General features: G+C 47.6%; 1 protein-coding gene and 2 long non-coding RNA genes across 12 annotated transcripts in view; 2 read left to right on the forward strand and 1 right to left on the reverse strand.

Moving 5' to 3' along the window:
• TEAD1 (TEA domain transcription factor 1) overlaps positions 1 to 14519 on the reverse strand; it is a 269913-nt gene that overhangs the window by 76138 nt on the left and 179256 nt on the right. For all 10 annotated transcript variants that reach the window (XM_040456839.1, XM_040456831.1, XM_040456829.1 and 7 more), the window contains exon 3: positions 1099 to 1163. In XM_040456839.1, the coding sequence (XP_040312773.1) occupies positions 1099 to 1163 (65 nt within the window). The remainder of the gene's footprint in view (positions 1 to 1098; positions 1164 to 14519) is intronic.
• Positions 875 to 4132, forward strand: LOC121018201 (uncharacterized). The gene is made up of 4 exons (XR_005785076.1): positions 875 to 1084; positions 2850 to 2932; positions 3918 to 4012; positions 4122 to 4132. It is a non-coding gene; the product is annotated as an uncharacterized LOC121018201 (long non-coding RNA).
• On the forward strand, positions 8116 to 9439 carry LOC121018200 (uncharacterized). Its single transcript, XR_005785075.1, has 2 exons — positions 8116 to 8698; positions 9074 to 9439. It is a non-coding gene; the product is annotated as an uncharacterized LOC121018200 (long non-coding RNA).

The raw sequence follows: 14519 nt of genomic DNA on the forward strand, positions 1-14519 counted from the left end.
GACTTGCCTAGGGCCACAGTCCACTGTCACAGGGTGGGGGGAGCATGCACCGAACAGACAGTGCCCTGCCTCTGAGCCCTGGCAGGAAGCCACGGCCCTCTGTGCTGACTCAGCAGTCGGGCTCCTGGCGGGGGCACATGTAACATTCCTGGAGAAAAGCTCTCCCCGTCATAAACACTCATGAAAACAACTCATCGCTGAGCAGAGAACCGGAGTCTGCCGCTCATACTTAACGAGATCCACAGTTAAGCTTGCCTTTTGGTACGATGATAGTTTTCAAAATCCGTGCCAGAGAGATCAGCATAGGTCAATATTAAAAAATAATTGTGCTCTGTTAACAGCTCACCCATGAGGTTTGTTCGAGGCTCTTCCCCCCTTTGCCTTTCTCTCTTTCTTTCTCCGTTTTTAGCTAAACACGAATTGCTCATCCATTCCGGTTCTGAACTGGGTCAGAGATTTGGACCGCTTTACGTCAGAAGGAACGGGGAGAGAGCCAGAGCCCTGACAAAGGGCAGAGGAAAATTCCTGACGCTACTCTGCACAAAGGTATTTAAGTTATAACTTCATTTCAGTCACAGCAGCTACTGACAAAAAGCCATAGCTTAAGGAGCAACAGTTCCCTGGACGCACATCATTCAGTATTATGTTCAGGCCAACAGTCATGGCTGCCAGTGTTACTTTTGCATCGAAATGATGACTAATGCAGAATTGTTCCAGGATTTTACAATGCGCAAAATCTCAAAATTTCGTGACTTCCAAGTGTACTTGCACCTGCAGCGTCTGTAGCGTTTACAGATGCGCAGTTCGGGAAAGAAACAGAAGTATTAAAGTACAGTACCAGACCAGTGCATACACTGTCCTTGGCAGTGAGACTTTCCCATGTGTGTATAAAAAGAACTCTGGAGACCACATCGTAAAGGGTCACTGAAATGATGAACAGTGAAAACTGAGCCAATTGGAAACACCTCCAATACTGACGTCCTTACAGGGAACTCAAGTTGGGGGCTCCTAGGAGCCAAAGCACAGCCAGCCAGTGCAGCCAAAATGCCTCGTCGGGCCATTCGCTGACATGCACAGTGTCCAGGTACGTTATTTTACCTGTTTTCTGGTCCTCGTCTTGCCTGTCCTGAGTTTGATGTATCTGGCTATCAATTCATTCCTACCTGAAAGAAAGAAGAATTTACAATAAGATGGGTTACTTAAAAAAAGGAAAAAAAAAGCCTCTGAAAGCTAAGAAGTTAGAACAAAAAATTTTCAAAGTTGGAGCTGTATATCTATTCATGCCAGAAAAATAAAACAGTACGATTGTTTGCAAAAATATTTGCTAGGGGAAATTAGGATGAAGGGCATTTAATTACTAGGATCAGCAACTGAGGGTAGAAATGTGCCTTTTTGTTTCTTTACACGTTTGTGCCTAAAGAGGTGGTCAACCTGTACGAGCAACAAACACAAGGCTTTGCGCGGGAATCCACAAATCTGTTTCCGTCTAAGTTTCCATGCCCATTTCGCTGCACCCACGTTTCCATCCCTAGTTCACTCCAGTTAGAGTCATGAGAGCCACCGGAGACTGACCTGCTGTGACCACAGAAACCCTACAACAAGGGGCTAACGACATTCCCGAAAGATGTTACTGTCCTAGTAACTAACTATACACGAGATCATGTTCATGAAAAAGAAAAAGAAATGACTTAACTACCTCAAAGCTTTATAACCTGTAAGGGAAAGAAAATGCCTACAAGAATAAGCAAAATATCCCGGCTTTACCCCACCAGGAGACGGAGATGTCAGACAGGTAATCTGACTTCGAAGAACTATAATGTCAAGGGAGGATGTGTCCCTGACGCTAAGTGGGGAAAGGTATTAATAACACTACATGAAATAAAAGCCCTCTCGTTCAGTTAACCACATTTGTTAGCTGTAGAGCTGGTTGTAGAATTCGTTTGTGCTGCCTTACTTTGCAGACATTCTGCATAACTGAACCTCTTCAGACAAGACAAGAGCTCTGTCTGTTCCCCAAAAGCCTCCCCGGCACCCGACACACTGCTGGGCACACAGAAAGAACCAATGAGACAATAACACAGCCTCTGGCGACAGAGAGGGACCGCACCCCCCCCAGATCTCCCCTGGCACAGTAAAAAACTGGCAGCCCTAATGAGGATCAACCCAAGAGTGTCCTTGTGGAAAGCTCGTCTGAGGATTCTGAAGACTCCCTCGGCACTGCCTAGAAGGTTCCTGTCATCATGGCTCTGTCCGTGCATGTCTGTGTTAGGACCATGCAGATCAGGGTCACCACTGGAAGGCAAAGGAATTGTGGGATCCTGGGGCTGGGAGATTCCTTTGGGTCATCTGCTCCTACCGCTAGAAGCCTAGAGTCTTATAAACGTAACCAAGCACTTACAGAATTAAGGAAGCAGTCCACTTTATCTTAAACCATATTTAAGAATGAAAAGGGGCGCCTGGGTGGCTCAGTCAGTTGAGTGTCTGACTCTTGATTTCAACTCAAGTCACTTGATCCCAGGATCATGGGATCAAGTCGTATGTGGGGTTCTGCACTGAGCATGGAGCCTGCTCGAGATTCATTCATTCATTCATTCATTCATTCATTCTCTCTCTCTCTCTGTCTCTCTCCCCCCCTCCCCCTCTTTCTCTCCCTCTGCCCCTTTCCCCTGCTCACACATACTCTCTCTCAAAGGAAAAAAAAAAAAAAAAAACCACACACACACACACACAAAAAAGACCCTCCTTATTTGGAGCTTCTTAGAACTTTCATCCCCAGGTTCTCCTTGTTCCTCTTCACATGAACGAGGCTATATGCATGTGACTGACTCTCAGATATTAACAACTTTCAGGTCTTCCTGGAGTTGTACCTAGGCCAAACTTCCTCTGTTCCTGTTACCTGTGGCAGCTTTTGGAACACTACCACAGCCATCCGGTGAGCATCCTTTATCTAATTTCCTTTCATAGGCTGGAGCCCAGAACCGTAGTGGCGCTCTTCCTGTGACAAGTCCGCAGCAGAATGAGTCTATCACCTCCCTCATCCTAAATACCCTACTTCTGTTAATGCAGCCTAAGACTGCATTTGATTTTGGGGACCCACAATAAACTGTCAATTTACGTCACTTGAACTCCTAGAGGTCTTTTTCATATAGACTACTCCTCAGATATATCTCTCTACCTCTGTGCCCAGTCTTTTCGTGCACAGTTGGGATTTTTCAGATCCAAATACAGAAGCTTACATTTATTGCTACTGCATTTCATCCTGTTAGATTAAGTTTATCATTCCAGCCCGTCAGGATCCTCTCACATCCTCATTCTTGTCTGAACTTACGCTTTAACCACAGGAAAAGGACCTCTAAATTCAGGTTCAAACTGCTTCTCTGAGCATTCTGTTTCAAACTTTTGAGAACTACCAATATCCCCTGTAGGGTCCTCGGGTCTGCTTCTCCATCTCTCAAATGGTTGTACAGATTTTGCAATTTGTCTCAAAGGCTCGCTGACAGCACAGCCCGGCCAGGAGTGCCTCATTACCAGAAGCCAGACCTAAATGACAATGTCTGCAGACGAGCCAAGCATCCTCCAACCCAGGGCCTCACTGTGAGCCCTGTTTAGGGCTGTCTGAGTGGCCAGAACAAAATAAATCCAGGGTTCTATATTACATGCAATTTCACCCGAACCTTGTCTAGATGGCAGGAACGTGCCCTGCCCCCATACCCGTCTTCTGTGAAAGCAGACGCAGTTGTGTGACTTGTGTGACACGTAACCTCCATAACTGATTGCCTATGGCATGTGGTCCCGCGGGGAGATGAACATCCAGGTCAGCCACATTTGACCGTACACAACCCTGCGGTCTGTGCGAACGATACCCGTCGGAGCTAAATGATGTCAAATCAAACTTCTCAACATTACCCTCTCTACAGCAGGGCCTCGCTGAGCACCTAGCATGCGCAGAGCACTACGCGACAGCCACCATTTCACTGAAGCTTGTTGTGACTCTCACGTCCCTGTTCTTTGCGTAAGTAAGATCACCTTTCGAAACCCTGCGCGTTCCTTCTTTCATACCATGTTTGAAGCCGTGAAGGGTAATTAACTTGAGGTTTCTGTGTGTTTCTTGCCTTCACAAGGGGTACCGCTGATTCGACTTTTTTTTTTTTTTTAATTTTTTTTTTTTCAACGTTTATTTATTTTTGGGACAGAGAGAGACAGAGCATGAACGGGGGAGGGGCAGAGAGAGAGGGAGACACAGAATCGGAAACAGGCCCCAGGCTCCGAGCCATGAGCCCAGAGCCCGACGCGGGACTCGAACTCACGGACCGCGAGATCGTGACCTGGCTGAAGTCGGACGCTTAACCGACTGCGCCACCCAGGCGCCCCTGATTCGACTTTTAAATTCAGATTCAACTCACTCTGAGCACCCACCTGATCTAGTAAGTACAGTGTTTGTTAATCACTTTATTTTGTGTGAATTTTTTAATCACCATGCGGGCAGCTTTGTACGCAGAAACACTATTTGGGCTTACCTGGTTTTTAAAAATGGATATTTTATTCATTTATTTAAAAAACAAGGGGCGCCTGGGTGGCTCGGTAAGTTAAATGACCAACTTTGGCTCAGGTCATGATCTTGTGGTTTGTGAGTTCGAGCCCTGCATCGGGCTCTGTGCTGACAGCTCAGAGCCTGGAGCCTGCTCTGGATTCTGTGTCTCCCTCTCTCTCTGCCCCTTCCCACTCAGGCTTTCTCTCTCTCTCTCTCAAAAGTAAACATAAAACAAACAAACAAACAAACAAACAAAAACAGATGTGAACACTCTATCTAGTTCATCCTTAAGTTTTAAGCTCAACTTACATATCTTATAATTTTTATAATCACTTTCAAAGGGCCATTCAAATAATGTTTGCTCCATTTTACAAAGCTAATTGAAAGTCCTTTAAACGTTTAAAACCGGGTATTTAACTTAGAATATATTTAATTCTTTTAATTATTAGAATTGTTTGACTGAATTTCCAAAACCTTCCCTTAAACAACTCTTAGAAACCTAATGAATTATCTTAAATGCTCTAATACTGCTTACAATTCTAGTAAGACTTCAACCCTCCCCCAAATCAAGTCTAAACCAACTACCTCACTGCACATTTTAATTTGGAAATAAAGGCTCACCTGTGGCACGGGCCAAATTATTTTAAATAATTACTTGAAACATCAAATATGTATAAATCCTCTGAGTCAAATATTAACACTATAGCTTTGATTCTGTTAAAATCTTCCGTTTTCAATTCTAAATCTGCCCAGAATTAAAATATGCCTACCATTGTGGAAACAAGGATGACATTCCAAATGACCGTGGAGTATCTATTAGGCACCCCGGGGTTGTACACATTTTGGGGAAATCAACAAGGTTCTGAATGGATCTTGGTCAGTGACCTTGACAAGAACATCTGAGCCCTATTTATATATATTTCTATAGTACGGCTTTCCAAATGGGGTGGATCCATATGATCCAGGATTCCCTTGCCAAGGACTGGGAGCTTGGGCACCCACAATCACCGATGTAACCGGCAGCCGGCCTCGGGTCACACAGCATAGTCTTGTTTTGCAGTCGTGATCAGCATGCTGGGAATTGGAAAGGTCAACCCTAATTTTTCTCTTTCTTCTAAAACACTCGCGAGTGTGTGTGTGCGCATGCACGTGCGCGCGCGCACACACACACACGCACACACAGTGGTCCAGTAACCTTACGTCACAAACAGGACTTTATCAATAAAGGTAATGGCAACGTTAAGCATGCGTGACATTCCTAAACGAATCCTACTGGCAGGTGGGGGCCACCTCTTTGCGCCTTCTACGATGCCTGCCTGGTGCATCAGGGATATAAAGAGAAGACAGACTGCCTGCCCACAAGGAGGTCGCTGGCCAACACAAAAGCTAAGATAAAAGCGCCAACCAGCTCCAAGGGTCACACTAGGACTACCGCCATGGAAGAGGGTCTGATGACATACACGGACAATCGGACACAGTAATTTAGGAAGTCTAGAAAGCTGTCCCCAAAGTACCGGAACATCATGTAGGCTTTTAAGGACAGATGATACTTTCTCCCACGTTTTATTATGAAAAATTTCAGACGTACAGAATTTTTTTTTCTTTTTTGCAGAATCTCACCGCACACACTACGTACGTACCCACCTCCTTCGCTTTTTCTATACTTGCTTCGACATGCCTTTCCGTTCCTCTGCCCATCCGCCGAGCTCTTATCTTATTGCTGCGGTTGCATTTCGTGTGGTAGTGGTTTCCGCAGGCATGGGAACACTTTTCCTAAGACTTCAATGTGAGTATCGTTAACTGAAGTGCTAAGACGGAATGGAGGGGCATGGGAGGAAGGCCATGCCACACGGAAGAGCGGCATTTCCTCACACACAGAAGCAGGAACGTGGAACCCCACAAAACCACACCTGCCGGCCCTGAAGCTCCCTTGACTGCCCCACACTTCCTTTCTGGGCCCAAGAGTTTCTGACCCGATAGTCAGCGCCCACAGCATTCACGCCTCACCTTCACACTTCTCTATCAATATTTGTGATAGCTTATAGAGCTCAGTGCCAATGTCACACTGCACCACTAAGTGTCATTATACTATAGCTACTCTGGGGCATAAAATTGTCCGTTAGACACCTACAGCCCCTTGCTTCTTTAAGCCTGAGGCTCGGCAGCTGTGGCTGCCCTTGCTTTTCCCACAGGCAGCGGGCAGCAGCAAAGACAGACAAAGCCCGACTCGTCACTTTCCTACCGTGATCCTCACCAGGCACCGCAATCCAGCCTTTATTTATTCTTCCTTTCTCTTAAAGCACATAACAGCGTTGAAAGTGAGCCATCATCGCTGCTCCCGTGCCCCGGATGGCCGTGCAATCTCCCGCTAAAAGGGACAACAGGGAGCAAGACTCCAGCTGAAAGGCGAGGAGTCTGCACGGGGCTTGCCTTGCCCAGACAGAAGACTGGTTAACGTTGTTGTGGGCTGGGTGTGTGATGGGATGTGGCCTCAAGGTCATGTTTGAGGCCCAGCAAATGCAGGGTGTGTGGCTAGAAATTGTAGCCCAGAGACACTGGGCTTTCACAGCGTAAGAGCCACTTTGTAATTGAACGGAGGCAGGGAGCCACAAAGAAAGAAGTAAGGCACGGAACCTCCTCTTAATGGCTGTAGTCGGGGTTCAGAGGCAAACTCACACCAGGGGAGGGCTGACCACCCCAGGGGCAGGGCAGGGGCTCTGGTCACTGCACACTGGCCCTCTCCTTGCTGGGAGGGATACCTGAGGATCGCCCACGTCTCTTAACCACGTAGAAAATCAGAAAGGAAACTCCAACTTCTCCAGACTGCTAGAACGAAGCCGTATCAAATAGACACTGATGCTATGGTGGCGACCTCAGGGCCTCCTTCCACGGCCCCTCACAAACCCTAACTCAGCTCAATGGCCCTACTGGCTACCAGAAGCTTCCCTGTTAACACCTAGAGCCTTCCAAGCTCTGTACCTGCACGCACAACTGCTTTTCCCTGTACTGCCCTGACTCTTTTCTGCACATCTGGATTCTGCTCATCTTTCAAATGCCTCGTCCTTCGTGAGCCTTCTGGATAGAAGAGGCCTCCGTTTTTCTTAAACATCCACAGCCTCTGACTTGGGCCTCTTTGCTGCTGGTTCATATCCTTTCTGCCTTATATTCTATCGTTTCGGTACATGCCATGGCTCCAACCAGAAGTCGCTGAAAATAAGAACCAATGGTACTCATCTTTTCTCTGCTTCCCCCTCCCAGGCAGCTCAGCGTTTGTGGAATGAGTCACTGACAGGGCAGAAGCAGGGCTGCTACCTCCCTGTGATCAATGCACCATGACACGGGATCATCAACATACAGTGAACACAGAAAGGGGAAAGATGTCCCAGTGGAAAGAAGCAAAGAAGACGCCTTCCGCAAGGTGACGAGACCGCGGGACGTGGCTCTGTCCTCCGACACAGGAGCGGCGCCCTACAGAGAGACGGTTTACGAAGTACTTTCTCGGGCAAGATTCTCTAAGGTGGTGGTAAAAATACTTCGCAGCCACGAATCCCCCCCCCCGGCCCCCTTTTTTTTTCCCTGTCAGCTGAGGTTCCTCTCAAGGAAAAATTCTCTTACGCCTTGAAAGTCAACACCAAAAAGCACAAGTGTAGGGGACGATGTGGGCACCAAGGGACACACACTCTTCCTGAATCTATGGGGAGTCTGTAGGGATGAACACTGCCAGAGGAGGCAGTCAAGGGTCTTTATTAACTAACCTGGGAGGAGTTAACAATTAACCTTGTTTTCCACATGGCTGCCATTGCACCAGCAACACGGGGAGGAAAAGGAGGCCTACTGAAGCTGGTCAGTCACCGTCTAGTCAGACAACTGATGGCACCTGCAGAGCACAAGCAATATGCCAGCATCACAGGGGGGATGAAGATGCCACTGCCTTCAAGGAACCTACACCTGTGAAGGACCCTCATGACAACGGAGTCCAGTCGCCCGGCCCGGGCCTGTGCCTCTCGTGCACCACAGCTGACGCGGCCCACGTATCCGAATGCTTCCGTGATAAATGCCTGCCCCTCCCACTTTGCCAGTCAGGAAGTTCCACAGGAGCACCAGCCACACACTGGGGTCTGTGCATCACTGTACCCCTGGGGTCGAGCACACAGCAGGTCCTCAAGAGTAAGTACACGCTGATGAACGACTGAATTGCAGGGATGGACAACCAGAATGGGAGGAGGGTACAAAGCTAAGCTTGGGGATAAAGGAAGGGTCACCAAAAAAAAAAAACCAAAAAACAAAAAACAGCATCTGAACCAACCCCAGAGCACTCCCAATGAGGAAGTTCAGTGTCTCGGTTAATCCCTGATATAAATCATTGACCAAAAACCAGCACCAATGTGGAAAATCACCAGAAAGGGCCGGACAGCCTGTTCTGGGTTGTGAGGGGTTGGTGCTGTGTGTTCCCAATCTAAAGGTTTACAGGGTGGACTGATGGCCTTCAGGAGGTGAACATTGGCAAGTCCCTTAAAGAACCTGTGTCTACATTCCACTCAGGGGCTTAAAAGCAATCGCCATAGCAGAAAGAATACAGAGGACGGCTATGTTAACCTCTGGCAAGTCGGCACTGACTCCTCGCACCCCTTCAAAAGGCCTGGAGAGAACTCAAATCCCACTTCTAGGAGCTCCTACCAGTCAACGGCAGCTGATAACATTATCAAGGGATGGCCCCCATAAAACGCCGTCTTGTCCTTCCTCTCAGCGGGACAGCTGACAGACTGCACACTCGGAGTAGACTACAAGGGCCAAAGAGGCAAGCAAGTAAAACCGCCCAATGCTTTGTATGGAACACAGTCCTTCTACATTGGAGAGAAATCCTTGCTGTAATTATGTCTAGAAGGAAAATAAATATGAATGAAGTAAGCGTCTCTGGTGGTGCATTCTCTGCGAAGCGGTAAAGAGATGCTGGATGATCACCTTTTAAATTCTCGAATGAATAGCTGGACTTTACACCCCTGTTCTGCCTAGTCCATCCTGTCCACGGCTACCTATAAAGCACAGCTCTGGCTTAGCCACGCCACTGCTTTAAGACCTTAATGGCCGACTGCCTACAGTCTAAAGGTCAAACCACCGCAGTAAAGTATTCAATGCTGTTCCACCATCTGGCCCTAACTTTGCGTTCTCATGACATACCACCTCCACCATCGCCTGAATCCATTCTGCCACCATCCAAACGCACAATGTAGCTTTCAGTTCCCTGAACCGTCCTGCCATTCGGAGGTTTTGCTCACGGTTAGGACGACCCATCAAAAAAATCCTTCCAGGCCCAGCTCGGAGGGGGTGTCCTCCACGAAACCCCGTCTGAAACACGCACAAGGCAGGGAACATGTGAAGAGTGAGCCAGAGAGTCAGGAGCCTGGAGCTCACCTCACAGACCAGCGTCTGGGAAAGACCACAGCGCAACAGAGCAAACTGGTAACAGAAGATAGATAGCGTGCGTTATAAACACATCGCTCAGCATGGCTTGGTGCTGGCCGGGAACGTAGCAGAGAATCACCATTTTGCTCTGGGCCCACGATGCCTTACTTCTGCCTGTGTCAAGGCACGGCCCACATTCTGGCTCTAGTAAGACTCCTTGTGTAACAGACCATAAGCTCCTTAAAGGTAGGGTCTGTGTCTATACACGCTCAAGGTGTAGACGGGATTGAATATAGGTGCATATGGGATTGAATGGAACCCATGCTTGTTGCCCTTGACGGCAACCTAAACAGACCCCCTACCACAGGCTCTCAGGGAAAATCTTCAGTCGTCTTTGGGGCATCTGCCTTTTCTTTCAAAGCCACATCTGATTATGTTGCTTTCTCACATCCACACGTCCCTGGCCACTGTAAGAAAAACACACACTCCTTAGCCCGTACCCAGGCCTACTAGCCCATTTCTGTAGACGGCTTCTCTATTCTAGCACAAAGAACTTTGGAGACTTCCCAAGGTCACTATCATGCTTTTCCGTACCTCTATGCCTTTGCACAGACCATATGTTCTTTCCCTTCTCCTTTGCCTGCAAACTCCTACTCATCCCTGTAAGCCCCAACTGAAGTATTTCCTCCCTAAGGTCTTCTGGGACCCATCCAGAGTGAGTCATTTTCTCATATGCCCAGCATACCCCCTGCTGCTCTACACGAGGATTACTCATCTAGGGGACTATTCATTCCCCGTCTAGGGCTATGACTGCTCCATAGAAACAATCTATCTAGTTCTGACTGTAGATCCGGCACCTATTAAGTAGGTACTCAGTAAATGTCTTTAATAAATGAACGAGTGAGGTCTCCTACAACAGAGAAAAAATGATCTAGAAAAAGATCGTATAAAGTGGGCAGCACCAACAGTATCACCTGAAACCCGTAAGCCCCTTTACAGTTACGACTACTGCAATGACAGGCAGCAAAGTTTTCCAGACCCTCGTTCTGCTCTCTTGACTCGGCACAAGGGGGACCAGCACATGCCCCTTTCCTCCTCTCCCCTTCCTACTCACACCGACCTCGAAATGCCACAGGAATATGGACCTGGTCCAAAAGAAAGCTAATCTCAACATTAACCCAGGAGAGTCTTGTTAATGAAAAACTTTGCTAAGAACACTCTGTTTATTTATTAATTATTTGGCCTTTAAAGAAGTGTGAAATCCACACATGTGAAGTGCCAAAAACTGTTGGTTTTTCATGGAGAATCTTTAATGGTGGCAACGCTGCAGACTTGTTTTTGTTTTTGATTCCGAAACAGGACTTGCAGTCTTGCTGGGGAAGTTGGACTTGTACTTATAAGCTGTGTGAGTCGGGGCGGCTTGCTTAACTTCTCTGGAGCCTTATTTCCTCACCTGTGAAATGGGGATGAAGTATCTACTCGGGAGGATTGTTGCATGCATTAGCAATGACAGGGGAAGGGTCTCACCCCTCAAAGTGATCTTAAATGGTCCTGGAACTATTATGCAGTGTCACTGCACTTGGTTTATATTGCTTTCATCGCTTGCAACGCGTATGTGAGGTTTCTCTGTCCAGAGCGCCATGCCACACAGCATCTTGTATAAACCTACAACGCTTCTACTTTCTGGGATCTTAACACCGAGCAGCTCTGCCACGCGGCACTGAAACCGTTCTGGACATCTTGACCGCACGCTAACCTGTCAAAAGGATGTGGCCACAGAAATTGTTTCCAAGTAAACGGAGCCCTTTATTAGGATATCTTAACGTTAACGGGGCATCATGCAGGCTACTTACTTGCTATAATAATCTTTTAATTTAGAATGGATTGTTCATTGAATAAGATAGCGGGAATTAGGTTTTTGCCAAGGGCGAAGCGCGGCCAAAATTCTTGTAATCCGTGGCAGATTGTAAAATTATCTTTATGAACAGGCTGGCGGCATCGCATTAAATAGCACGTCCCCCGCCGGATTTCCAGAAGTTAGTTCTTAGTGCAAATACAACCGTCACTAGAAGAATAAAGCAAGAAACTTCTGTAGCTACTAGGCGGCTGCCGTACAGAGGCACGTTACCCATGCACTCAGTCGAAGGGACACTCACGTGGGACTGCCCGCTGCTTAGGAAACATGCTAAATAAAGAGGATTCTAAATGCCCAGGCACTCGGGAATTCTTTTAAAAATAACATGGAAACCATGATCATAAAGGACATTTTAAAAACTGCACTCAAACTGAGGACATATTAATCTGAGGGCTAAGCGAAACGAAAAACCTACTGTGTGGTGGGTAGAGATGCAATGAGGTGGGAGCGAGGTGGACAACAGCGTGTGCTGAAGACCTACTGTGCGCCAGGGCCGCGTAGCCCGCTGTGCTTATTCGCTCGTGTGCGTCACCCTCGCACCTACCTTGTTCCCAGTTTGTGGATGCTGACTGATGCTCAAAATGCTCAGAAACCCACCCAAGTCGCCAAACTGCTAAGTGGGGGAGTCGGGCTCTGACTCCACCCTCATGACGCCTTGACTTTGGACCGACTGCTCTGAAGATAGCCTCGATACCCCAGTAAGTTAACTTCTCACAAGGCCACTACTAGGCGCTTAGTGAGAACACAATCTTACTAGAAGGGGGCACAACCCGGCCGTGAAGTGGACTGAATGTACACCACTTAACGTCCTCCATCCACCACCTACAACACAGGGTAAAACTCAACCCGTCCTTCTGCTTTCGAGTCCTTCCTAATCCAGCCCCGATGCACTCCCCTCCCTTGCTTGACGACCATCTGCTGAATACTTTCTATACAAAAGGCGTCGCACGAAGCATTGCAGGAGCAGTGTGGGAGATCCACTGGAACAGTACATATTCTCTGCCCTCGAGGGGCTTCGAGTACAGGAGGGAAACTGAGGCAGAAAGCCATACAACAGCAATAAAAGCAGGGCATTATGAGGATGAGAGGGACAACTAAAGAACAGTCTGAGATAAAAATCCAGACGTTTTCTCCCGTGGTTGCCACGCTCTGTCATTCACGCAGCTGCGCCGGCCACATTCGACTGGTCGCAAAACCAAGAGCAGCCAAAGGCAGCAACACACGGGCCGATCATTAAGGAGAAAACAGTGGCCTACGCACTGGGCTTTCTACGTGAGATCGTGAACAAGCACACCAGAATACCTCTCTTGGTCGAGTTTCACATTCAGGAGAGTCAACCCCCTTTTATTCTCCTTTAAAAATTTCAAATTACCCAGGTGATATGCAGTATATGCTCCCTGTAAAAAATTAAAATGTTACATACACAAACCCACGTTTTTTGTTTTGTCTTCTTTTTTGCCTTTTTTCCTGTCACTCTCTACACATACTGTCATGTCATGTTGGGTTCTATTCCTTTTGTGTGAATGACCTCCCCTCCCCTCCCCCCCCCCCCCCCCCCCACCATCCCGTCCAAATCTGCTGAAGGCTTATTTCTGAGTTACCAAAACCCAGATCACATGGCACTTCCCAGTTCCCTGCCCGTTAGCCTGCTCTGCCCCTTCCGCTCAGCAGACTTTAGGTGTGCGTCCAGCACGGGGCTTACCATACTGCACGCTGCTTGTGGGTGTTTCCACTTACCTTCTTTGACAAATTATCAGCTTCCTGAAGGCAGGGGACACCTCCTACCCCCAGTCTCCCCGAACCCCCAACTCCCAGCACAGTACTGAGAATGTGCTACTTCATGATAGCACCACTGCTGATTTTAGCCCCATCTTGAAAGGAAAAATATTTGAACAACTGTCATGACGGCACACAGGAGGTGGTGACTGAATGTTTTCTTCCAAGAGGCGGGAAGAAAGGGAGGAAGACAGAGCTGGCAGGACAGAAAATCACCGTGCTGGCAGATATCTGGGATATAAAGAGAACACGACAGTGGCTCCTGCCTTCGAGGAACTCACAGTCCAGGTGAATGCTGAGAGTGGCAAATACCCAAGAACCTTTCCTCTTCCCAAGCTCTAAGAAACGTACGAGGCACCCATAATCACAACTGAGATAGATACTGGGGAGGGCAAAGGGATGGGGAGGGGTTACTTTATTCCCTGGCAGAAAGCACCTGCGAAACCCACAGCCCTCCCTTCTTCAAAATGACAACGCTTTTCATTCCCGTGATCAAGTTCCGATTTACCATCCGGCCTCAATCCACCACCTACAAAGAGTATATAACGTTCAGTATCCAACAGAGAAAAACACACGTTCTAAGAAACCTCCCAACTTTTTCATTGGTAGAATTGGTAAGGATGAACTGGATAAAACACAGATGAACTAGCTAGCCATATTCTGGGTAGCCACAGTATTTTTCAAGACAAGGAACACATACACAGTCAACGTGGCCTCATCTGCAAGCTCATTCACCACACTCAAGTTTGATTTTAAGAAAAGGCAGAGCCCAAACTACTTCTGCTTACATGGCTCTAGCCTTGAAGGTTGCTTTGCAAAGATATCTCAGAGTGAAATTATCCAGCAAACCCTTGTGTGGATAGAAGGTTCCACAAGTCAACAACCGCTTAAGCA

Source organism: Herpailurus yagouaroundi, unplaced genomic scaffold, assembly GCF_014898765.1.
Source record: "Herpailurus yagouaroundi ecotype Mexico unplaced genomic scaffold, PumYag 218, whole genome shotgun sequence".
NCBI classification, from domain to species: Eukaryota; Metazoa; Chordata; class Mammalia; order Carnivora; family Felidae; genus Herpailurus; species Herpailurus yagouaroundi.